Here is a 24,899-nt window from a genome sequence, read left to right as displayed (position 1 = left end):
ATTTTTCTACAGAGAAACTATAGCCACCGCACTCCCTTAGTCTTAAGAGTTGGGTGATTATAACCACCTTACAGTCATAGAGTTATACAGCCCAGAAACAGACCCTTTAGTCCAAATCATCCATGCTGACCAGATATGTTTAACTGATCAAATCCCATTTGCCAGCATTTGACCAATATCCCCCTCAGCCCTTTCTGATGAAGAGCTTATGCCCAAAATGTTGACTGTCCTGCTCCTCGGATGCTGCCTGACCTGCTGTGCTTTTCCAGTGCCTCATTCTGACTCTTCCTTTTCATATACCAATTCAGATGCTTTTTAAATGTTGTAATTGTACCCACCTCCACCACCTCCTCTAGCAGCTCATTGTATACACCTTCTGCATGAAAATGTTGCCCTTTGGGTTCCTTTTTAAAATTTTTACCTCTCGCATAAACCTATGCCCTCTAGTTTTAGATTCCCCTACCATGGGAAAATGACCTTAGCTATTCACCCTATCTATGCCCCTCATGATTTTATAAACCTCTAAGGTCACCCCTCAGCCTCTCGCACTCCAAGGATAAAAGCCCTAGCCTATTCTGCCTCTCTCTATAGCTCTAACCCTCTAATCCAGGCAACATTCTTGTAAATCATTTCTGAACCCTTTCAAATTTCACAACCTCTTTCCTAAAGTAGAGACACCAGAATTGAATGCAGTATTCCAAAAACAACCAATGTCCTGTGCAACTGCAACATGATGTCCCAAATCCTCTACTCAATGCTCTGACCAATGAAGGCAAATGCCAAATGCCTTCTTCACCACCCCGTTTACCTTTGACTCCACTTTCAGTCTCATTGTTCGGCAACACACCCGAGGGCCTATCGTTAAGTGTATAAGTCCTGCTCTGATTCGCCTTACCGAAATGCAACACCTCCTATTTATCTAAATTAAACTCCCTCTGCCACTCCTCAGCCCATTGGCCCATCTGATCAAGATCCCGTTGTACTCTGAGATAACATTCTTCACTGTACATACCACCACCAATTTTGGTATTCAGCAAGGTTGACTGGAAACAGAATTTTAAATGAAATGGTGCTTTTTTTTCGATTTCCTATATATTTATGACTTTTACCTGATACTTGAATCTCTGTAATCTTTTCCAGGCCTATAATCCTGAGAGCTCCGGAATCCTGCAATTTTGGTTCTTGCACATCCTCCAGTTTGATAATTCCACTCTTTGTGGTCATCCTTTAAACTATATAGGTCCTAAATTCTGAAATTCTTCCCTAGAATATTTTCATTCTCTCTAGTAAGCTTCTCCTTGAAGGCATTCTTTAAAATGTCCTATTTGGTCACATAATATCTTGTTTTCTGCTTGGTGTCAAATTTATTTGATCTCAGTTATGTGAAGTGCCTTGGGATGTTGTACAATGGTAAAGACATTATATAAATACAAGTTATTATTAAAATCTCACAACCATTCTAATATATACAAAAACGTATTCAAAATATACACATGGTGTTACAAATTTTATGTACACTAAACAGACAAAAACCTAAAACATGCTTATAAATTTTGATAATTGAGATAAAAGCAAACATAAAAGTGCATCATGTCCATTAGTTAAACTTACAATTTTCCAATAAATTAAGCATTAATTCCCAATTGTAGTGACTTCCTTTTTTCCATAATTTTTATAGGTCACATTTTTAAATGTGGAAATTGACCCTCTGTAAAGTGGATTCGTGCCCTGAAAATATAATGATACGTTATGAAGTAACAGAAATTTATGTACTTACTTATATCAAGTTAACCCATTATAAGTGAATTCCTCAATTGCCATGGCAGATTGAAAGCACACTTGGTATTTGTGACTTTCTTTTCATTGTCATTTCAACTGATTGTAATGCCATGTCAATGGGAATAATAATCACAAACCTAATCTGAAAGTTACAATTATCCATGTTCATTTAACAACTAATAGCATATTTCCATTCTACCCATAAAAGCTTTATCTATCCTGCTTATTAGTATTACAAAATATGTACTGCATCTCTCTTAATTTCTTAGGCTTTTACATATTTGCTGTCAGTATTAAATTCAAAATGGAAATTAACAGTGAGACATTATATAATTTTAAATGCATACCGTTTGCCACTTAGCTTTTGCTCGTTCTGCTTCAAATTTGGCCACTTCTTTGCGATCATGAATGGATATAAACATCTTCCAGATACTGAGGATAACCAAACCAACCACAAGGATTGCCAAAGATATTCCCAAAACTATCATAATTACATTTGGAGGCAAGGGGCATTCTGTAAAAAGACACAATATTTCAATGTGTGAGAATTGTTAAGATGCAGGATGTTTATTTTTGTGTTGAAGTTGTCATAAAGTGAATGAGAGAAGGCAAAATCGGATGTAATGGTGTTACAGTTAAATAAAGGTAATTGTGAGGGCATGAGAGAGGAACTGACAAAAATAGACTGGAAGCAGAGCCTAGCGGGGAAGACAGTAGAGCAAAAATGGCAGGAGTTTATGGGTATAATTGAGGACACTGTACAGAGGTTCATCCCCAAGAAAAAGATTATCCGGGGAGGGATTAGATAGCCATGGCTGACAAAGGAAGTCAGGAAGTGTATTAAAGAAAAAGAGAAATCCTATAAAGTGGCCAAGAGCAATGGGAAATCAGAAGATTGGGAAGGCTACAAAAACAAACCGAGGATAACAAAGAGAGAAATAAGGAAGGAGAGGATCAAATATGAAGGTAGGCTAGCCAGTAATATTAGAAATTATAGTAAAAGTTTCTTTCAATACATAAGAAACAAACGACAGGCAAAAGTAAACATTGGGCCACTTCAAACTGATGCTGGAAGCCTAGTGATGGAAGATAAGGAAATAGCAGGAGAACTTAACAAGTACTTTCCGTCAGTCTTCACAGTGAAAGACATGAGTAATATCCCAACAATTAAAGAGAGTCAGGGGGCTGAGTTGAATATGGTTGCCATTACAAAAGAGAAAGTGCTAGAAAAGCTCAAAGATCTTAAAAATTTATATATCTCCTGGCCCCGATGGGATACACCCTAGAATTCTGAGAAAGGGGGCTGAGGAAATAGTGGAGGCATTCGTTGAGATCTTTCAAAAGTCACTGGAGTCAGGGAAAGTTCCGGATGATTGGAAGATAACTGTTGTAACCCACTTGTTCAAGAAAGGATCAAGACAAAAGATGGAAAATTATAGGCCAATTCGCCTAACCTCAGTTGTTGGTAAAGTTCTAGAATCTATCATTAAGGATGAGGTTTCTAAATTCTTGGAAGAGCAGAGTCTGATTAGAACAAGTCAACATGGATTTAGTAAGGGGAGGTCGTGTCTGACAAATCTGTTGGAATTCTTTGAAGAGGTGACAAGTAGGTTAGACCAGGGAAACCCAGTGGATGTGGTCTATCTAGACTTCCAAAAGGCCTTTTGATAAGGTGCCACACTGGAGGCTGTTGAGCAAGGTGAGGGCCCATGTTGTTCGAGGTAAGCTACTGGTATGGATTGAGGATTGGCTGTCTGACAGAAGGCAGAGAGTTGGGATAAAAGGTTCTTTTTTGGAATGGCAGCCGGTGACAAGCGGTATCCCGCAGGGTTTAGTGTTGGAGCCACAGCTGTTCACATTATATATCAATGATCTGTATGAAGGGACTGGGGGCATTCTAGCGAAGTTTGTCAATGATACGAAGTTAGGTAGGCAGGCAGGTAGTACTGAGAAAGTGGGGAGGCTGTAGAAGTATCTAGACAGTTTGGGAGAGTGGTCCAGGAAATGGCTGATGGAATTCAATGTGAGCAAATGTGAGGTCTTGCACTTTGGAAAAAAGAATAAAAGCATAGACTACTTTCTAAACGGTGAGAAAATTCGTAAAGCCAAAGTACAAAGGGATCTGGGAGTGCTAGTCGAGGATTCTCTGAAAGTAAACATGCAAGTTGAGTCCGTGATTAAGAAAGCGAATGCGATGTTGTCATTTATCTCAAGAGGGTTGGAATATAAAAGCACGGTTGTGCTACTGAGACTTGATAAAGCTCTGGTTAGGCCTCATTTGGAGTACTGTGTCCAGTTTTGGTCCCCACACCTCAGGAAGGACATACTGGCACTGGAACGTGTCCAGCAGAGATTCACACGGATGATCCCTGAAATGGCTGGACTAACATAAGAGGAACGGCTGAGGATCCTGGGATTGTATCCATTGGAGTTTAGAAGATTAAGGGGAGACTTAATAGAAACTTACAAGGTAATACATGGCTTGGAAAGGGTGGACGCTAGGAAATTGTTTTTGTTAGGCGAGGAGACTAGGACTCGTGGACACAGCCTTAGAATTAGAGGGGTCAATTCAGAACAGAAATGCGGAGACATTCCTTCAGCCAGAGAGTGGTGGGCCTGTGGAATTCATTGCCGCAGTGTGCAGTGGAGGCCGGGACGCTGAATGTCTTCAAGGCAGAGATTGATAGATTCTTGATGTCACAAAGAATTAAGGGCTACGGGGAGAATGCGGGTAAGTGGAGTTGAAATGCCCATCAGCCATGATTGAATGGTGGAGTGGACTCGCTGGGCCGAATGGTCTTCCTTCCACTCCTATGTCTTATGGTCTTAAACATAAGAGTTAATGACAGAGAGTGGGAAATCAAAGTGAAATGAAATGTTGGATGCAGTACACTGTCAACATAATACCAATGTAGTGTAAGTCTTATTGCATCACTTATTACTTAAAGATTATGGTGAATTATTATATGTACTCATGTAAAAGCCAACCCTAGACTGTCAGAATGCCAAAAATGTCAAAACCAAAGTATAATTCAGGAGATGTTAATGTTACTTTGTGTATACATTTTAATAAAAATGAGCACGAGTAAATAAATGTGTAAAACACTTCTATATTTCAGTTTTGCTTTTATTTATTCAAATTTTTAAAGTGCTCAAATTACAGACAGTAATTAATACAAATTATTTTATTGTTGTTTTAATTTAATTCATTATGTTGGGCTTTTTTTAAAATTTGATTTAGGCCCAAATCAAATATGCATATCAACCACATCACCTTTGATCTGAAATCTTGGTCTTAAACATTCACCTTTTACATCTATATATGCAGGCAGGAATTGTCTCTGATAATTAAGGCTGCCAATGCTGGTTATATATGTTTCTGAATCACAATCTCCTGATGTCAATGTCTCCCTCACACTTCTACTTTGGGTAGTCACATCACATGTCTGTTTTCATGGTGCATTCCTGCCATGCCAAAAGTGAAAACATAGACTTTTTGTTTCCGAACTGAATGATTCACAGAATCATCGAATCCCTACGGGGTTGAAGCAGGCCATTCAGCTCATCAAGTCCACACTGATCCTCTGAAGACCATCCCACCCAAACACACCCCCCTACCCTAACCCTGCATTTCCCATGGCTAATCCATTCCGCCTATAAATCCCTGGGTACTAAAGGCAATTTAGCATGGCCAATCCACCTAAACTGCACACCTTTGGCTCGTGGGAGGAAACCAGAGCACCCGGAGGAAACCCAGGTAAACACAAGGAGAATGTCTGTGGTGTTTGCACAGTCACCTAGGGGTGGAATCAAACCCAGGCCCTTGGCGCTGTGGGGCAGCAGTGCCTACCACTGAGCCACCATGCCACTCTATTTTTGACTGTTAGTCATGAAGTCTTTTTTTTCCCCCATATCAGATTTCCTACAAATATGTTTGCACAATATTTTCATTGTTTCTATAACCATTTTCCTGATTGCTCTTAGTAATGTTTTAGACATTAATCTTTTTCTCCTGGAGATGAAAAGGAAATCCTTGAGCCTGAACAATTCTTATAAGAAAATCAGCCTGATTAGTTGAAGAGGTACTTGATCAGGAGAAGAGATGATGTTGATGCGTGTCATAGTTAGGCATTCATTCTCTCAGCAATAAGATTTCCTGAGTGTCAAAAATAGTTGGTACCATTTCTGATTAACATGATTTGCTACCTTTATTCTGAATTTGATTGACAATTCTCTGCTAAAAAGCTATCTGATCCTGGTAATAACTTTGGATAGCCTGTTAATTCTTTAGTCGATGCACTTTACTCATGGGTATCAGATATCCAGATCACTGGGGTGATGGGGCACTATGCACTAATTGTCTATTTTTATACAAACATAGATATAAAGCCTCTGGCAAGAGACTGGGACTTATTTTTCTGTCAGTTCAGGAAACCAGTTAATGTTCCAGTGAATGTTAAGTCATTTATTAATATCTAGAATTAAATTCTAGATTTTGTTTCACATATATACAATTTTATTCCTTCTAATAAATATTTTATTAAAATTGAGTTACAGAATAATATTGTACTGTTTGCTAAATAAGAGAGATTTAAAGGACACCAGCTTGGCAGTACTGTGCAAATGGGAGTTTATTATTTATCTTATGCACACTGCCTTGCATATTTCATGCAAAATAAGCAGGCTTGTCTATGCAAGCTAACTATTTCTCAAGAACAAATGGAGTTGGAATAAAGGTTGAACTGTAAAACATATAATGTTGTAGTACTAGGACCAGAAATTTAAATTGATTTCCTTTATAACTATTGTATTTGATGCCCAACATGAGATCTCACGTTGTTACTGACTGTAATCTGTGGTCTGCAGCATAGCCTTAAAATACAACTTCCTAAATACGGCTGCACTTAACATCACCTGTCCCTTCAAGGCAATAGGTCACTGAAATTAAATAGCATGTTAAAAAATTATGCTTGGAATGTCGGAGTATCCACACCAGACATACAGCTTTTCTATGCCTAATGTATGAAGTACATAGGTTTGAGAGTGGGACATTTTTTTAGAAACAAGAGTGTGGTGCTGGAAAAGCACAGCCGATCAGGCAGCATCAGAGCAGCAGGAAAATCGATGTTTTGGGCAAAAGCCCTTCGTCAGGCTTTTACCCGAAACATCGATTTTCCTGCTCCTCAGATGCTACCTGATCGGCTGTGCTTTTCCAGCACCACACTCTTGGCTCTAGTCTCCAGAATCTGCAGTACTTACTTTCGCCAATTTGTTGGGAAGCCAAGCAGTTGTGTAGAGAATGCAGTATGGTTATGAAATAGAACAGGCAGGTGAGGTAGGAGCTAAAAAATGATTGAGAGGACAAGAGGCACAGATTAAATCAATTGCAAATGTGAATTGCAGATGACACAAAGATAGCAGGAATGTATGTTGTGAAACTAATATAACAAGGATAAAAAAGTACAAACTAGGAAGAAGAATAGTCCATTTAGCCCTTTAAGTCTGCTCCACCATTTATTGGGCCATGGCTGGTCTTCTAATTCAATGCTGTAGTCTGGTTTTCTCCTCTTGATGCTCTTAAAATCTAGAAATTTATCTGTTTCTTTTCAGGATATATTCAGTGATTTAACCTCCATAATTGCAGATTGATGATGGATAAAGTGAATTGGTAAAATTTTAGAAGATGCAGTACAATGTAGGTAAATGTTAAGTTGCTCACTTTCCAGAAACAACAAAAAGGTAGACTACTACTTAAACATTGATCAGCTGCAGAACTCTAAGGTACTGAGGAAACTGGGTGTTCCTGTATATGAGTCATAAATGGTTAGTATGCATACAGCAAGTGATTAAGAAGACTAATGGAATGCTTTACTTTAAAAGAAGAGGACTTGAACAAAAACATAAGGGTGTTCAGTACACAGGGCATTTGTGAGATCACATCTTTATACTGTGTACAGATTATTTAATGAAGGATACAAATGCATTGGAGGTTATTCGGACGAGGTTTACTAGAATATCTGGAATGAGTGGAATAAAAACAAAGTGCTAGAGAAACTCAGCAGGTGTTGTAGCATTTAATATGTTGACATTTCAAGTCCGATATGACACTCCTCTAGAATTGAAATCAGTTGCAAAATGGTAGTTGTTATACTTTCATTAGAGTGAGGGGAACAGGTGGTGCAGAGGCCCTGTGCAAAAGACAAAGAGGGTGCACATTGTGGTGAACAAGAAACAGAGATGCAGTGTGGTTGGGAAAAAGATGGGTCTTCTCTGCTGTGAACAAAGTAAACAAGGTGGATGGGGGGAGAAAAATGTCAGAAAAATGAAGGATAGATACTATGCGAAGTTGTGAGATTCAACATTGAGTTCTAGAGGCTGTAAAGTGCCTCAGAGATGTCATTCCTAAATCTTGTCTTGTGCTTTGTTGGAACATTGCAGCAGCCCAAGACAGAAATTTTGCACAAAGAGGAGAATGGTTTATTGAAATAACAAGCAACTGGGAAGTGTTGGTCATTCCAATAGACAGAGTGGAGGTGTTCTGCAAAACGATCACTCAGGCTGCATTTCATCTCATCAATATAAAGAAGACCATAATGCTAACAGTGAATACTTTAAACTAATGAAAAGGACAAATGAAATGCTTCTTAACTTCAGAGTCTGACTAAATAACATCTGTCCTCAATTTTTCTGACATTTTTCCTTGCCCTTCCCATTCCACTCACTGCCTTATCTTTTCACAGTTCCTTTCTGACTTGATTTTGCATAGTCTTGAACATGGTGGACATCGAAAGGATATTTACTGTTGTGGGTGGGTCCAGAAAAGAAAACATGCTTGAAAACTAGAGCTTGCCCTATTAGGACAGAAATGAGGATGATTTTTTTTTTGCTCGGGTTGTGAGGCTTTGGAACTCTCAGCTTCAGAAGGCAGTGGTGGGAGGGTCACTGAATATTTATAAGGCAGAAGTAGATAGATTCTTATTAGTCAAGACAATCAAAGGTTTTTGCGGATGGATGAGAACATGATATTCTGAACACAAACTAATTAACTATGATTTTATTGAACATCTGAGCAAGTTGAGGGACAGAATGGTCTACATCTGCTGGTCATTCATATGTTTTTAACATTAGAGAGGGATTTGTTAGGTTATTTAAAAAGTGTAGACAGGGGTTCATTATCTGATACCTGCGAATGGTAAGTTTTAGGCCTGTGATAAGTTGAGCTAGTGATTTGCATTTATTAACTAATTGACTGGATAGATATTAAGAGGAAATTGGTGCTTGTAAATCATGTTTTTAATTAGAAACATGGATGAATTGGTGGTGGTAAAACACAATCAGAGGTAGCTAATAGCATCTCTGCACAGAAAAAAAGAAAAATGTCAAGGGAAAACCAGTGGGACTGGTGTGTACAGAAAAAGCGGTATGATTGAGTAGTTCATAAACTTTGTCCATGGACAAATTGTCTTGGTTTCTGTTTCACTAACTGGCCCGGATCCAGACTGACAATGGAGGACTATCTGGGGCAAAAGCACTTATGAAAATGATAAGAATCTTTGGAACTGAAGAAGGGTCAGTGAACTCGAAACATTAACTTTGCTTTCTCGCCACAGATGCCACCAGACCTGCGGAGTTACTCCAGTAATTTCTGTTTTTGTTTCTCACGGATGTTGTCAAGCTTTTTGAGATTTATTGTAACCACATCGAAGCAAGTGGAGAAAATTCAATCCCACTGAAAACACAAAGTGCCAGAGATGACAGCGGGTCATGCAACATCCATGGAGGGAAAGCAAGCAAACGTTTCGAGTCTAGATCACTCTTCTTCAGAGCTGAAGTGTGGAGGGGGCAGCAGTTATGCAATAGTGGGGAGTGGAGGTGGTTGGATTGTTGTGGGAGAAAGAATGTTAATAGTTCAGATTGAGTGATCGGAATGTGAGAAAGGCAGAAAGTGTATCTAAGTGCCCGACTAAGAACATACAGTCTCACTGAAGTGGAGGGAGGATTGAGAGATTGATGGAGAATGTAACAAGCACAGCAAAAAGGAAAGGGTTCACAGTCTGAAGGTGTTGAACTCCATATTGAGCCCCGAAGGTTGTAAATTGCCTAGTTTGAAGATTAGATGTTGTTCCTCCAGTTTATGCTGTGATTCACTGGAGCATAAGACATAGGAGTGGAAGTAAGGCCATTCGGCCCATCAAGTCCACTCCGCCATTCAATCATGGCTGGGCATTTCAACTCCACTTACCCACATTCTCTCCCTGTGTAGTTCCTTGTGACATCAAGAAGCATCTAAGGAACACTACATTATTCTTCAAATCGAACTTAAAAGATTTCTCTACAGGCATTACTTTATATCCACAGATTCAACAAAACACTCGAGCACAGCAATTGTTTATTTACTTAGAAAAGGCAGAGAAGGTTTCAAATGGGAAAAACAAGTGAAACAGATAGAGTTATTTATTTCTGTTTCTTTGTCCATATTCTTTTTCAGATATCAGATCTGGCAGCAGACAGCAAAATTGCTGATGTATTTCAAATGAATGGACAATTTCATGGGTAAGCTGGAATATTGTTTAGCCTTTTTTTTTGTTAGAAATTGGATTTGCGAGTTACATTTGTTGTGTTCACTGTGACTGAGGAGACAATACCCGACAGAAATGTGTGGAAAAATTTGTTTTCCATTCTGTTCCTTGCTAATGTTTGTTGTGATGGTTGATTATTGAGAGAAGTTTTCTTTAAATTGTCATTATTAGTAATTATCAGTACTAGCTTTTGCTCACAATGTGTTAATTAGTATATTCATTGTCTGTTCTCTAGGAGTTTGTTGCTGTTAATCAAGAAGACATTTCAGCTAATCAATGGCAATGGGACTTGGAGAAATGCTGCTTAAATGTGATACAGCATATGACAGATAAAACTTGTACAAAGTGCAGGATTCATATGTTATAATTTGCTATATTTTCATTTTCCAGTGATTTAACATGCAAATATTTTCAGCTCCATACTGGAATGTGACATATGATGTACTCTTAGAGTCATAGAGATGTACAGTATTGAAACAGCTCTTTCGATCCAACTTGTCCATGCCGACTAGATATCCTAAATTAATCTAGTTAAAAATCACACAACACCAGGTTATAGTCCAACAGGCTTAATTGGAAGCAGTGACTTTCAGACCACTGTTCCTTCATCAGATGTTTGTGGAGTACACAATTATAAGATACAGAATTTATAGAATTTATTTGCTATAAATTCTGTGTCTTACAATTGTGTACTCCACAACCACCTGATGAAAGAGCAGCGCTCTGAAAGTTAGTGCTTCCAATTAAACCTGTTGGACCATAATCTGGTGTTGTGTGATTTTTAACTTTGTACACTCCAGTCCAACACCGGCATCTCCTAATCAGAATTTAATCTAGTACCATTTGCCAGCATTTGGCCATATACCTCTAAACCCGAATATTTATCAACTCATGTAGATGCATTTTAAATATTATATTTGTCCCAGCCTCCACCACTTCCTCTGGCAGCTCATTCTTTACACACACCACCCTCGGCATGAAAAAAATTGCCTGAGGGTCCCTTTTAAATCTTTCCCCTCTCACCCTAAACCTATGCCCTCTAGTTCGGGTCTCGCTCACTTACTATCCTCCATCATCACTTGTGCACTTATTTAAATTATCTGCGATTAAATTATCTTCAAAGCAAATCTACGGGAAACTATAAACCCCTAAACCCTCTCCAAGCATCAATTAATATTTAGGATTTTGGCAATTCTCAAAGCAAATTGGGACTGGGGTTTTCAGAAATATTGGGAATATTTGGTAAGAACTTGCAGCTGATCTGATTTGTGAACCATCAATAATAAGATTGTAGGGGCAGAGTTGACCTCCAGTGGTGCAGTGGTAGTGTCCCAACCCCTGAACCAAGAGGCCTGGGTTCAGGACTCACCTGCTTCAGAGGTGTTGAAGTTGATTGGAAAAATAGATTAAATTTAAACAAAAAATAAGAATGTAAATTCCTTTTGTGGCACAGTGGTAGTGCCCCTACCCATGGACAAGGTTCAAGTCCCACCTGCTCCAGCATTGTGTAATAATATCTCTGAACAGGTTGATTTAGAAAAATAGATTACATTTAAAAACAAAATTGCAGATTTGTGTGAGACTAATGAATTAGGAGTGCAGAAGGGTTGAGCTTAGAAAGGGAAAGATTTTTCCAGATATTTTTGTCACATTTTGTATATTTCTCAAATAATAAATATGAATGTCAAGGGATCTCTTTTAAAGCCTTGATTTTTCATGACATAAATCATGAAAATTTGTGCCATAAATGAGCACAACCATAAAACAGCAAAACAAAAATTCAGCTTTATTTCTAGAGTGATAACATTTAAAAGTAGAGAAATTATGCTAAGGCTGTATCAAACCTCGCTTAGATTACCACTGCCACATTGTGCGCTGTTCTAGTTACCATATTTTAAAAAAGATATAGAGGCACTGGAAATAGTGCAGAATTTTGTAGAACTAATATCATAAATTTGTGGGTATAAAGAATTGGCAGCTCCAGCTCTTTGTTCTTGACAAAAATCTAGGGGTGTGACCCTCTTAATAGAGGTATTTTAAAACATGAAAGATTTTGATTGCATACAAACAGAGAGAATGCTTCCTCTTTATGAGGAACAGCATAACCAAGCCATCAACATAAGGCTTGTCACCAAGACATCTAATAGGCAATTTAGAGGGAACATCTTACCTCTAGTTGAAGCTAAGAATGTGGAACCATGCAGAGTATTTGATGTGATTATAAATAGTAAAGATTTATTTGAGGGAAAGCTGGACAAGCTTATGAGGGAGAAGAAAATAGACTGTTGTGATGATAGATTTAGGAAAGGAGATGTGGGAGGTTGTGGTGAAAGGTGGTTTGAATGGAGTTTAAACCGAGGCATGAGTTCTTGGGTCAAATAGCCTATTTCTGTTCCATATATCCAAAGCAATCCAATGTCATCCTGTGACTTGAATATACAACTCTATCCTTCCAGTTAGGTTCTCAAAGATCAATATGCTAGGAAGTACAATAAATTCGGTTGATGGGAGCAGGAAACTTTAAAATATATAGGATACAGTATGGATCCAAAAGTGATGATAAATTGGAGTACTTTTATGTGATTGGAAAGTAGTAACTGTGCAAAGGAGTTCACATATGTACATCCCTAAAAAGCATCTGTACAAAAATAATCTTAGGCTAATGGGTTGTTACTCTCTATATCAAAGAAATTGGATACAAAGGAAAGGAAGTTATGTTTTAAATGTGCAGAGATCATCTGGAGTACTCTATTTAGATCTGGGCATCAAATCTCAGGAAGAATATTTCAGTCTTGGAGGGGGTGCAGCTCAGATTCACCAGAATGACACTCGGATTAAAAGCATTTATTTGAGGACAGGTCATAAAAACTTAGTTGAAAGAAATTTTATTTTATTATAATGTCAAAGATGGCTTCATTGAATCCCTTTAACATTTTAAATGCTTCAATGCATAACCACAGATGAACTACTTGTATTCATGAAAGAAGCCAGAACAAGAGGCCACAACCTTTAAATTAAAGTAAGGTTTTATGAGGGACCTCCCATTTTACGGACAGGGAAGTACAAATCTGGAATACTTTCCCTCCAAAAGACTGTAAATGCTGATGTCGTGAAATTTCGAAGATTGCCATTGACACTGTTTTATTAGACTATAAGATCGTAAGAAATAGGGACAGGAGCCGACTGTTCATCCCTATAATCCCGCTGCACCATTCAATAGGATCATGGCTGATCTAACATTCCTGATGTCCACTCTCCTGCATTTTCCGCATAACCCTTGATTCCCCTATTGATCAAAAATCTATCTGTCCCAGCCTTTTCCTACATAAGGACTCTGTCCCCATAGCTTTCTGTGGCAAGGAGGTCCAGAGACACTCAAGACTCTGAGAGAAGCATTTCCTCCTTGTCTCAGTCTTAAATCGACACTATGCTCTCTGGCCCTATATTCTCCCATGATGGGAAGTATCCTCTTAGTATTTACCCTGTCAAGTCACTTAAGAATCTTATGTCTCAATGAGATCACCTCTCGTTCTTCTAAACTCCAGTGAGTAGTCTCACAAATTGTTTAGCCTTTGCTCATAAGGTAATCCTTCTATAACCAGGGATTGTCCTACTGAATCTTCTCTGAATTGTCTCCAGTAAAATGATGTCCTATTAAATAAGGGGACTAAAATTGCTCACCGCACTCCAGATATGGTCTCACCGCGAACATCTAGTACACTTGCAGTAAGACTTCCTCATGCTTATACTCCACCTCCTTTAAAATAAGGCTCAGCATTCCATTACCATTAGTTAGGTGAGGTTATCAATGGATAAAGATCAAAGTCAGGGAAGTGGAGATAACATGTAACTGGAGTCAATTTAAGGGACTGAATGGCCTGTTGTTCTTAAGTTCCTTATCTGATGGCTCATACTAACTTCATAAAATTCTGTAACAAGTTACATTGTCATCTCCTCACTTGCCAGTTGGGATCAGTAATTCTTTAAAATAATTAATTTTGTTGTCAGCATAATTCTTCATTGGTCCCATCAATGAAATTAAGTTATTTTTGAATGCTCAGTATTTAATTTGAGATACTTAATTTGAAATCAATCAGATTATTCCACAACCTAACAGGTTGCTAAGTTTTGCCTTGCAAATGTGTAGCATCCAGTGATGTGAAAATGAATGAAATAACTCAAGTCAAAGTATTACACAGGTATAAACTCATGTATTATCCAAGCTCACCTGTTTGTTCAAGATCATATAGAAGTGATCTTCCATGTTGATCATTAACAATACGGAATGATATTGTGCAGTCATTGCCACTTTTCAAAGAACAGTAGATTGATTGGTTTTCTTCGAATTCTGTGAAAATAGTTTGAAATATATGAAGTTTCTTTTTAATTTAAATCTGTGAAATCACAACTATTGCGCACTGAAATAACTGCACAGGGGCTGGTATCCCATCACCAAGTCACTCTTTATTTACTTGTACACAGTACGGTGGCTGTGACCGGCCTGCCAACCAGTCAGCTCAGTGTCAGTCCCCTCAACTTCGGAGATTCTGAATTCCTTCTTATTTTTTTAAAATAATTTTATGAAATGGTACAAAATACAAACAGTTAACAATAAATGGTAAGCAGTGGTTCACAAAAGACTATTTACAGGGGAAGGGGCAGCAAGGCCAAACCCCAAACTCCACTGTTGGGAAATGACGGCGAACCTCAAATCCCACTGTAAGTCAGCAAAAAGGAGACAGTAACAAACTCATACAATACAGTCCAATCAAACAAACAATAAACCAGCTATAGAACACAGATACCCCAGGCAACTGAAGAAACCCCCTACACCTCCCATCTTCCGGCCACAAGGCAGCCTGCCTCTCCACCTCTTCCGGCTCTCAGTCCACCCTGATACTCCTGCCGGCTCTCAGTCCACCGTGATACACCTTCTGGCCACCTCCAAAGGCAGCCTGTTTATATATTTTTTAATTTTATTAACCAGCACAAATTATAAGCAAACAGTTAACAGTGAACAGCTGTATACCAGAAACAGCAATTTACAGGGGAAAGGGGCAGTGAAGCCAAACCCCCAAACCCCACCCTACTACCAGTTCACAGGGAAAACAGGGTGAACTTTAAATCCCACCTTATTATATCAAAAAGGAAATAGTAAACACAATTACATACAGAGTTCAGTAAACTGAATAATAAAACCGTGCATACATCACAGACACCCCTGGCAACCCAGCAAACTACCCGTCCCTCTCGGTCTGGCCACAAGGCAGTCCGCCCTGATACCCCTTCCGGCTCTCGGTCCGCCCTGATACCCCTTCCGGCTCTCGGTCCGCCCTGATACAGGTTCCGGCTCTCGGTCTGCCCTGATACACCTTCCAGTCACCTCAAGGGCAGCCCCCATTTATATATTTTTTTCTAATGGAGAGTCCTGGACACTGATCTAGCTCCCTCAGAGCCAGCTCTGAGTCAACAGAACTCCTGTTTTCTTTGTTTTAATTTTCACATTTCCCCCCCCTTTTTTTGTTTTCTCCCCTACACTACTACCTAACAGCAGAAGTACCTTTTGGTCAGCCAGGGCTTCCTGATTGGCCCAGGTTAGCAACCTTAACCAAGGACCTCGTAGTCAACAAAGACCACCTGTTTCAATCACTACACACACTGATCATAATCTTGGATGATTGCATTTGACTTTTCAAAAAAAACCATGTAATATTTCTTCACAACCCAACATTTATAAAATTTCATTTTCTACACAAATGCTTTGTAACAAAGTGTTCTCAACTATGTTTAATTTCAATAATTCCCATGGGTAGTTCATCAGCATTTGCATGTATCAACTTTCTTCAATAAAATTCTATGTCACGTATAACATAAGATGTAGAAGTTGAATTAGGCCATTCTCTTGCCTTATCACTGTAAACCTTGATCCCCTTACTAATCAAGAACCTATCTATCTGTGTTGAAGGCATACAGCTCCACAGTTCTTTGAAAGTAGGTAGATAGGTGGTCAAGAAGGTGTATTGGCATGCTTGCCTTCATCAGGGAGGGCATGCAGGTATACACAACTTTGGAAAAGCCACATTTGGAATATTGCACACAGTTCTAGTTTCCACTCCACCAGAAGGTTGTGAAAATTTTGGAGTACAGAAAAGTAATGGTTTGGAAGGGATTAGCTATGCGGAGAGATTAGAAAACCTTGATTTGTTTTTAGTTAAATGCTGGAGGCTGAGGGGATAACCTGATAAGTTTTAATAAGAGGCATGAATAGTTAGAGTCCTTTTCTCAGAGTAGAAATGTCAATTGAGGGCACATAGGTTAAAGGTAAAAGGGGAAAAGGTTAAAGGATAAGTGAGAAGCAAGAATTTTAAACAGGGATGGTAAGTGTCTGGAATGCATTGCCAGCAAAGATGCTAGAAGCAACATTTAAAAGGCATCTTGACCGGTACATGAATAGGCAGGGAATAGAGGGCTAGACTGTGTGGAGACAAAAGGCTTTATAAAGCTGGCATGTGTTGGCACAGACTTGGTGAACTGAAGGGTCTGTGCTTTACTGGTCTTTGAAAAAAAGATAACAATGACTTGGCCTCCATAGCCTTTTGTGGCAATGTGTTTCACAGATTCATCACCCTCTGGCTCAAGAAATTCCTCCTTATCTCAGTTCTAAAGGGTTGCCCCTTTACTCTGAGGCTGTAACCTTGGGTCCTAGTCTCTCCCCCTAGTGGAAACATCTTCTAGATTAGATTACTTACAGTGTGGAAACAGGCCCTTCGGCCCAACAAGTCCACACCCACCCACAGAAGCGCAACCCACCCATTCCCCTACATTTACCCCTTTACCTAACACTACGGACAATTTAGCATGGCCAATCCACTTGACCTGGGAGCAAACTGGAGCACCCGGAGTAAACCCGGGTAGACACAGGTAGAACATGCAAACTCCACACAGTCAGTCGCCTGGGTCGGGAATTGAACCCGGGTCTCTTGCGCTGTGAGGCAGCAGTGTTAACCACTGTGCCGCCCACTCTACGTCTATTTTAACCAATGTTCTGTAAGTTTCAATAGAATCCCCCATATCCTTCTAAACTCCATCGAGTACAGACCCAGAGTCTTCAATATTATCTCATGACAAGCCATTCATACCAGGGATCATTGTTGTGAACCTCCTTTGGATCCAAGCACAATCTTCCTTAGATAGGGAACCCATAACTGCTCACAATATTCCAAATGTGATCTGACCAGAATCTTATTCTGCCTCAGCAGTTCATTTCTGCTCTTGTATTTTCGCCCTTTTCAAATGAATTCTAACATTCTGGGAGTGCGTATTAACTACTTCAGAAACAATTTTCTTCAGTGCCTAATAGCCCACAATATCCATGATATAATACTGTCTACACTTTGTTCAACTAATATGCCCAGATTATGTTACATTGAATGGATGTTCATACAACCAAATGACTGGGAAACCTTTTGAATAGTCTAGGTGCTGTGATTGTAATGAGGTCAGCCAGTGGACCTCATGAATTCCCTGATTGGGGCTGTTAATCTGGTCCAATCAGGGAGCCCTGGCTGACAGATAGAAACAGATTCTGACCCCGGGCGGGTACCGGGGCGGGCTGTCCTAGAGGTGGTCGAAAGGTGCGTGAGGGCGGACCGAGAACTGGAAGGGGCACGGGGTGGACCGAGAGCCAGAAGGTGGGTAGGGGCGGGCTGCCTTAGAGTGGTCGAAAGGTGGGAAGGGTGGGGGCTTGCTGGGTCTGTATTGTCTGCACTTCTGTATGTAACCGTATTGTTTAATGTACAAATGTCATTGTCACTGTCTTGTTAAATGTGGAACTGGGATTTGAGGGTTGTCCTCATCTCCCTGTAAAATGGTCAAACGGTAGGGTTTGGGGCCTAGCTTTGCTGCTTCTCTCCCTTGTAAATTTGCTGTCTCTTGTACAGCTGTAAATGTTTATTGTAAACTGTTTTGTAATTTGTTTAATAAAATAAAAAAAAAAGAAACAGATTCTGTTCACTCTGAGAGCTGCCTCTGAGGCAGCTGAATCAGTATCATAAAAGGTAAATAAAAGGTGACTTGGTGATGGAATACCGGCATCTATGGAGTTATTTCACCGAACACCCTCTGTGTGGAAAAAAAGGTTTTCCTCCCATCTTCTCTCAGCTGAATGCCTTTACCTTAATCTCTGACACTCTCGTTTTTTTTTATGTTCACTCTGAGAGCTAGCTCTGAGGAAGCTGGATCAGTGTCAAACGCTTTCCATGTGTAAATTGAGGGTGACTAGGTGACAGAATATGGGCCTCTGTAGAGTAACCTCACCAGGCATTTTCAAAATAAAAAAAGGCTAAAATGCTTAAAATGTTTTCATGTCAGAACTTCTGACTGGAAAATAAGCAAAGAATTATAATGTTGAAGTCAAGTTTGTTTTTAACTTGTGTGACTGTCATTCCATTTCAATGAAAGCTCTTTACATCTATTTGATATTTGTTCAATTACAAATTTTGTACAATATTAAATTTATATTGATTTTCTTAAGTTACGGACATTTCAAAACTTTATTCATTAGTCAAAATAATTAAGTTCAACATTTGTCTGTTTAAGCATTGTATTTAATTATCTCCTTTGCTGTTACCATATCAATTCTACTCCTATTTTATCAATGCAAATTCAAACAAAGTACATTTACAATTCTTCAATATTCATAGTCATGTATGAGATGCTCAGTGGGATTGAACATTTATAAAATTAACCTTATGCTTTCTATCATATTCTGTTTCATGAGGAAGTATTTCTTGGTCACAGACCCCTTAACTCTGGGAGTAGATCACGGTCAGTTCATTGGCTTTGCAGCGAAAAAATGAGGGTGAAGGGCCAATGCACTTCAGGGATATATAGGAATCAGTCAGGGAGCTGGGCACATTTTGCTTGGGGATGTGCAGTCATTTCATTTGAGGAGACAGGCCACATCAGTCTGTCTGGTGCAGACTGTCCACACAAACTAAGGTGGGGTGAGGGTTGAGTGAGGCTGTTGTCACAAGCCTGAGCCTTGACAGGTTAGTTTTTGAGATTCAGGGCTGGGGGCTTTGAGGGTAGCAGAATTTATGTGGAGGTGGTGGGAAATATGGCAAAGCATGGCTAGGAAAGGTGTAATGACAGGGGAGCCAGAGTGGGGGGATCATCTACAGTTGGGAGCACTGTACCTTCCAGAGAGTTGTGAAATTTTGGCGGGGTCTACGAATGACCCTCAAGGCATGATCACCTCAGCTGCCAGGGACTAGGTGGGATAGGTAAGCAGGAGGTGGATGGGGATTTGTGACGTGTGAAGCCTGTGGGGTTAACGGGATTGTCTATAAGGAACAGGCCAATAAGTCCTCACAATTGGTTTCCACCTTCCTCTGCCTCCCAATATGTCTTAATGTAATCCCAAACTCCATACGTGAGCATTCTGAGCCTGCTCAGATGTGGAGTTTGTTGACCCTGGAGGTTTGGTTGATTGGCTGTTGGGGTGCTGGAGGAGGGGGGTAGTGCTCTGCCTATGCAATTCAGGCAGTTTGAGTGTATTGTTGCCAGGAGAAATGTGATCCTTCTTGGGTTCCAAAGATAGATCAAAAAAGGCAGGATGGAGATCTAGGGCCAGGCCACTTCCACCATGTCATGAGTGGAAACTGCAGATGGACCTGAATATGGTTCCACCTCTGGCACGATGCCTCCTGTCACTGCTCTTTTGCCTTGTGAAGAGGACAGGTATCTTGCCTTCAGTCCTGAGGATCAATGGAGTTGCTGGAATGCCAACACACATGGCTCTCCAGCCTTACTCTCCATGGCAGCTGCTAATTTCTCCAAGGAGATAAAAGTAAAATTAAATCTGAAATGTAAACATAAATTATTGTAGAAACTCAGCAGGTCTGGCAGCTTCAGTGCTGGAGAAACAGAGTTTATATTTTGAGTCCTGCATGACTTCTTCAGAACTGAAATGAGCTGGAAAATGGTCATTTTTACACATTTTTGTGACAAGAAAGAGCAAGTGGAACAGATGGTGAGTGTGCCCACAGCAAAAGACAAGGACATTAAGAATCGTGGAAAAGGAGACACGGAGGTGTAAAACAGGTGTAAATGTTTGCTGTGAAAAGCAAAAATGTGTTTGCTCTCCCTGATAGCAAAGCCAACAAGGCACAAAGACGACATTGTCCTGAGGAAGGATCAGTGGACTGAAATGTTAACTTTGGTTTCTGTCCACACATTCTGCCAGACCTGCTGAGCCTTTCCAGCAATCTCTGTTTTGTGACAAAAAAAGACACAGCTGAGGGAGGGTGGGGCATGTAAGAAGATGCTATGCAGGCAGATCACATCATACAAAGTGGATCACAATGTTATAGCCACAAAGAAGCTGGAGTGAGAGAGAGAGAGCAACATTAACATTTGAGAGGTCTGTTCAAAAGTCTGGTAACAATGTGGAAGATGCTGTTCTTGAATCTGTTTGTACATGCATTCAAATCTTTATATTTGCTGCCTGATAGAAGAAGGTGGAAGAGAGTACAACTGGGGTGGGAGGGGTCTTTGATTATGTTGGTTGCCTCCTGAGGCAGTGGGAAGTATAGATGAAGTCAATGGATGGAGGGCTGGTTTCTGTGATAAGTTGGGCTATGTTCACAACACTGTAATTTCTTGCGATCTTGGCAGGCCAAGGATAGGAATTGTAGCATGAAGGCAGGGCGGCTTATTCCAGTGGTACACTGAGTGGCCATTCAGTTTCTGTTTGGTTGCATTAAGCTTATATGAAGCTCAACACAAGCTGAAAGTAAGTAAGTACTGAATCTCACCTCATTGATATGCAATTTCCAATCCTCCAATACACAGGATGACTACAGTGATAATTCCCAAGATGAAAGTCAAAGCTAGCACCTGACAGTTGCAGCTTGCCACTTGCTCCTCCAGGTCTCCATCATGGACAGTAATCCTCAACATCTCTGTCACATTCCATGGCCAATGACTGCCTTCATGCCCATCCACAGAGGATGGCATTGGTAGCATTGCATTCTTGTGGCACATTTCTGACCCACTTAGAATCCAATGCTGCACTTTGAAGTGCACCAACACTTTTCACTGCATGCAGGGACAAGTGCCTATCTTGTAGATTAGGCCAAGGTACATCTCAGAGCTCCGCACATGTTCTCTTACTGCTCATTTGCTTTCCATCTGGTTGGAAACTCAAAGCCTTGCCTTATTTTGTGGTTTGCCACACCATCAAGAACATAAAGGCTCTTACTTTGCTATTTAACACAGTTACAAAGCAAGGTAGCTTGTCCTGATAGACAACAGTGATCAATCAAGTGGGTAGACATGTTGTACAGCACTGTGTCATTTCAATGTTACACCAACAACATTTGCTTGCCTCAAATTCTAAGCAGTGTAATTCTCAGTCAGGTCAAGGGTGACAGTCTACTGTGAGAGGGTCCTGACATAGTAAGTCTTGTTGATATTAGTCCAGAGGCTTAGACAGCACATGGGATGGCCATGTCAGGGTGTCCACATCTTTACATTCCAGGGAGTGGACCATGTTCAGTGCATCAGGCTGGTTCAACCAGTCTTGGGATCTGTGGGCAGTCAGTCAGGCAGTTACAGATATCCGTTAGGGGTCTGTTCATTCATTAGTCATGGCTGTTGGTCAGGGGCTGGATAACAGTCAGTTCTGGAGGTCTGTCAATTGAAGGTCAAGGAAGGTTATCAGTATCCACTGCAGTGCTAGGAAAGCTGGGGAATGTAATGGTGGGGTTTGGAGGCAGCTCGCTGGCATGCAGGGTGGGGGGCAACTCAGCATATTAAGGAGGAGGGTATATTGACAGTGGCCACTCCCTGGGCTTCAGTAAAAACATAAAGAACTGTGGATGCCGTAAATTAGAAACTAAAACAGAAGTTGTTCAGCAGGTCTGGCAGAATCTGTGAAGAGAGATCAGTAACGGTTTGGGTTCAGTGACCTTTCCTCAGAATCGATGGTAGCTTGGAAAATATTGGTTTGTATTCAGAAGATAGGGTGGACAGAAGGGGTAGGGAGTAAATGATAGGAAGGGATAGAACCCAAAGAGAGAGAAGAACAATTGGACAATCAAAGGAGCCAATAATGATTTGCCTAGGAGGATGAATAACTGTTAATGGAGACTGTTTGTGGCTAACAATAGACAGCGTGTAATAGCAGAATGTGTGATAACAAGGCCTGATGTGTGGGGTAGGTGGTGAGGGCATGGGGGAGTTCAGGCCCTAAAATTATTGAACTAGATATTGAGTCCGGAGGGCTGCAGGGACCCCAGGTGGGAAATGACATGCTGTTCTTCCAGCTTGCGCTGAGCTTCACTGGAGTACTGCAGCAAGTCTGAGACAGACGTTGGTCAGGGAACATGGTGGTGTGCTAAAGTGGCACACAACTGGAAGCTCAGGGTCCTTTTGGGGGCAGAATGTAGATATTCCACAAAGCAGTCACCCAATCTATGCTTTGTTTCCCCAGTGTAGAGGAGACCACATTGTGAGCAGCGAATGCAGCAGACTGGATTGTGCGTGGTCCAGGTAAAGTGCTGCTTCACCTGGAAGGTATGTTTGGGCCCTTGGATACTGAAGAGGGTGGAAGTAAATGGACAGGTGTTATACCTTTGGCAGTTGCAGAGGAAGGTGCCATGGGGCTGAAGGGGGGTTGTTGGGGGTGAAGCAAGGATATTGGTACAGCGTATGGCACTAATTGGCATGAGTAAGCTATATGCCTGGGTCTCCGAGGTTACAAGATGAACATGCCAATCAACAGGTTGTCTGGGAACACAGGGAAGATCAAATTTGATAGGGCTGACAGGGAAAGCAGGGAAGAACAGAATCTGAAGATGTGAGGGGTCACCCAGAATGACGAGCTGAGCCTGTGATTCACTCTCAGAAGCATGATTGCTGTCATCTTCCATCCTCACCAAAATGCAATTGTGCAATGGAAATGAAACTGGCCGTTGGTGGGTGGAGTGAGTGTTTCATTCTCTGAAGGAGGGAGAGAAATGCACTTTCGTGTGATGTCAGACCCTTTAAAAGGCAAAAACATTGAACAGCTACACAGCACAAGTGAAATATATCCATGAACAAAAAATGGACCTTATACATTGACATACCGAATCAATGAAAAATCATGACCCTCAGCACTCTTGGCCACATTATTCAATATTATAAGTCAATCCCAATAATGGCTGAGGCACAAGCAATATAATACAGCTTGGAAAGATTTCCCTTAATTACCTGAGTAGCAATCTTCATCTGAGTTCCCATAGACTGCAGGAAATGCTCACCATACCTTGAACTATAAAGCAGCTACACTATTATCCTATATACGATGTTGCCTTTCTTAGGTAATGTGAGGAACAGGGGTAGACAAAGCGGTCCTCTTGATTGTTACCACACATATAATGTGGTATGTGTGGAAAAGGCTTGAGCCACCAATGTATAATCAGGGTAATGATGTACAATGCCCATGTACAGCATCCCACTAGACTCTTTGTCAGGACCCTCCATGTCCCAGTGTTTGGAGGGTGCTGTTCCAATGTTATCTGTGTGTGCTTTGACTGCTGTATGATCCCCGATAAATTTCTGGTATCATACACATAGGCTCGACAGATTCCAGTGTCCCCAGTGGATTCAGGCACAGAGATGCTGTGGTTGTCCATGTGGCCACTTCACCAAGGGTTGCGACATGAGGATGAGGAACGGAGCCATAGGAGCCCTCACAACGTAATGTAGATACAGGAGAGCCACAGTCACTCATCTTCCATGGAATGCTGTGCAGAAAGAGGCATCATACTCAGTCACGGGATACAGGTCAGAATGCCATGTCATGACATAGTGCATCTATAATGCAACACCTTAGTCCTCAGGGGCAAACCTGCATGATCAGGTTTCCATGCAGGTTAAGTACTGGTATGGGGCATTGTAACAGTTCAGCCCAGAGAGAGGAGGCTGCTTGATCCTTGGAATCTCTGCTCAAGACAATGTGAAGGTACATTGAGAGTATGGAATGGATGATGTGGATTCTAAAAGTCACAGAGTTGTGTTGAGTAAGAAGATGAGGATGTTCTTCAGGCAGAACAGCAATTTCCCCCAGGTAGGACTTCTCTGTTCCATGGAACTGAGTTGCAGGAATTAGTCTTTCATTACAAATCTTTTGATGTTGCTGAGGCCAAACTCCCCAGTGTAATCCTAATTGGTTAATGCTTTAAAATGTAGTGCACTTCATGCTGTTTAATAAAGGTTAAGGTTGCTAATGGATGGAAACCTTCATAACATCCAATGCTCCATTATTCAATCTTGACAAAGCCTTGTGCTCAGGTGGGTTCTAAATACCAATGGCTAACATAATGGAATGCAGGATTGTGCATATGCTTGCCTACTTTGGATACAAGCATCTGCAGTATTTTTGTCTCTAACCTAGTGTGTATATCCAGCAGACATTGTGTGTGCTAAACCTGAGTCTGCATGGCAGCTGCCAACCCATCTAGGAGGCAGTCAGATGCTTGCATGCCAGAGGCA

At 40.7% G+C, this 24,899-nt stretch overlaps 1 protein-coding gene across 3 annotated transcripts in view; it reads right to left on the bottom strand.

The window, feature by feature from the left end:
* Nucleotides 1–1,481: 1,481 nt before the first annotated feature.
* Nucleotides 1,482–24,899, bottom strand: part of itgb6 (integrin, beta 6) — a 116,707-nt gene continuing 93,289 nt past the window's right edge. For all 3 annotated transcript variants that reach the window (XM_060827199.1, XM_060827198.1, XM_060827200.1), the window contains 3 exons: nt 14,587–14,706; nt 2,127–2,293; nt 1,482–1,728 (listed from right to left, as the gene is read on the bottom strand). In XM_060827199.1, coding sequence (XP_060683182.1) covers nt 1,633–1,728; nt 2,127–2,293; nt 14,587–14,706 — 383 coding nt within the window. In that variant the 3' untranslated portion in view covers nt 1,482–1,632. The remainder of the gene's footprint in view (nt 1,729–2,126; nt 2,294–14,586; nt 14,707–24,899) is intronic.

This window comes from Hemiscyllium ocellatum, chromosome 7 (genome assembly GCF_020745735.1).
Source record: "Hemiscyllium ocellatum isolate sHemOce1 chromosome 7, sHemOce1.pat.X.cur, whole genome shotgun sequence".
NCBI lineage: Eukaryota > Metazoa > Chordata > Chondrichthyes > Orectolobiformes > Hemiscylliidae > Hemiscyllium > Hemiscyllium ocellatum.
This window is presented reverse-complemented; position numbering and strand designations above follow the sequence as displayed.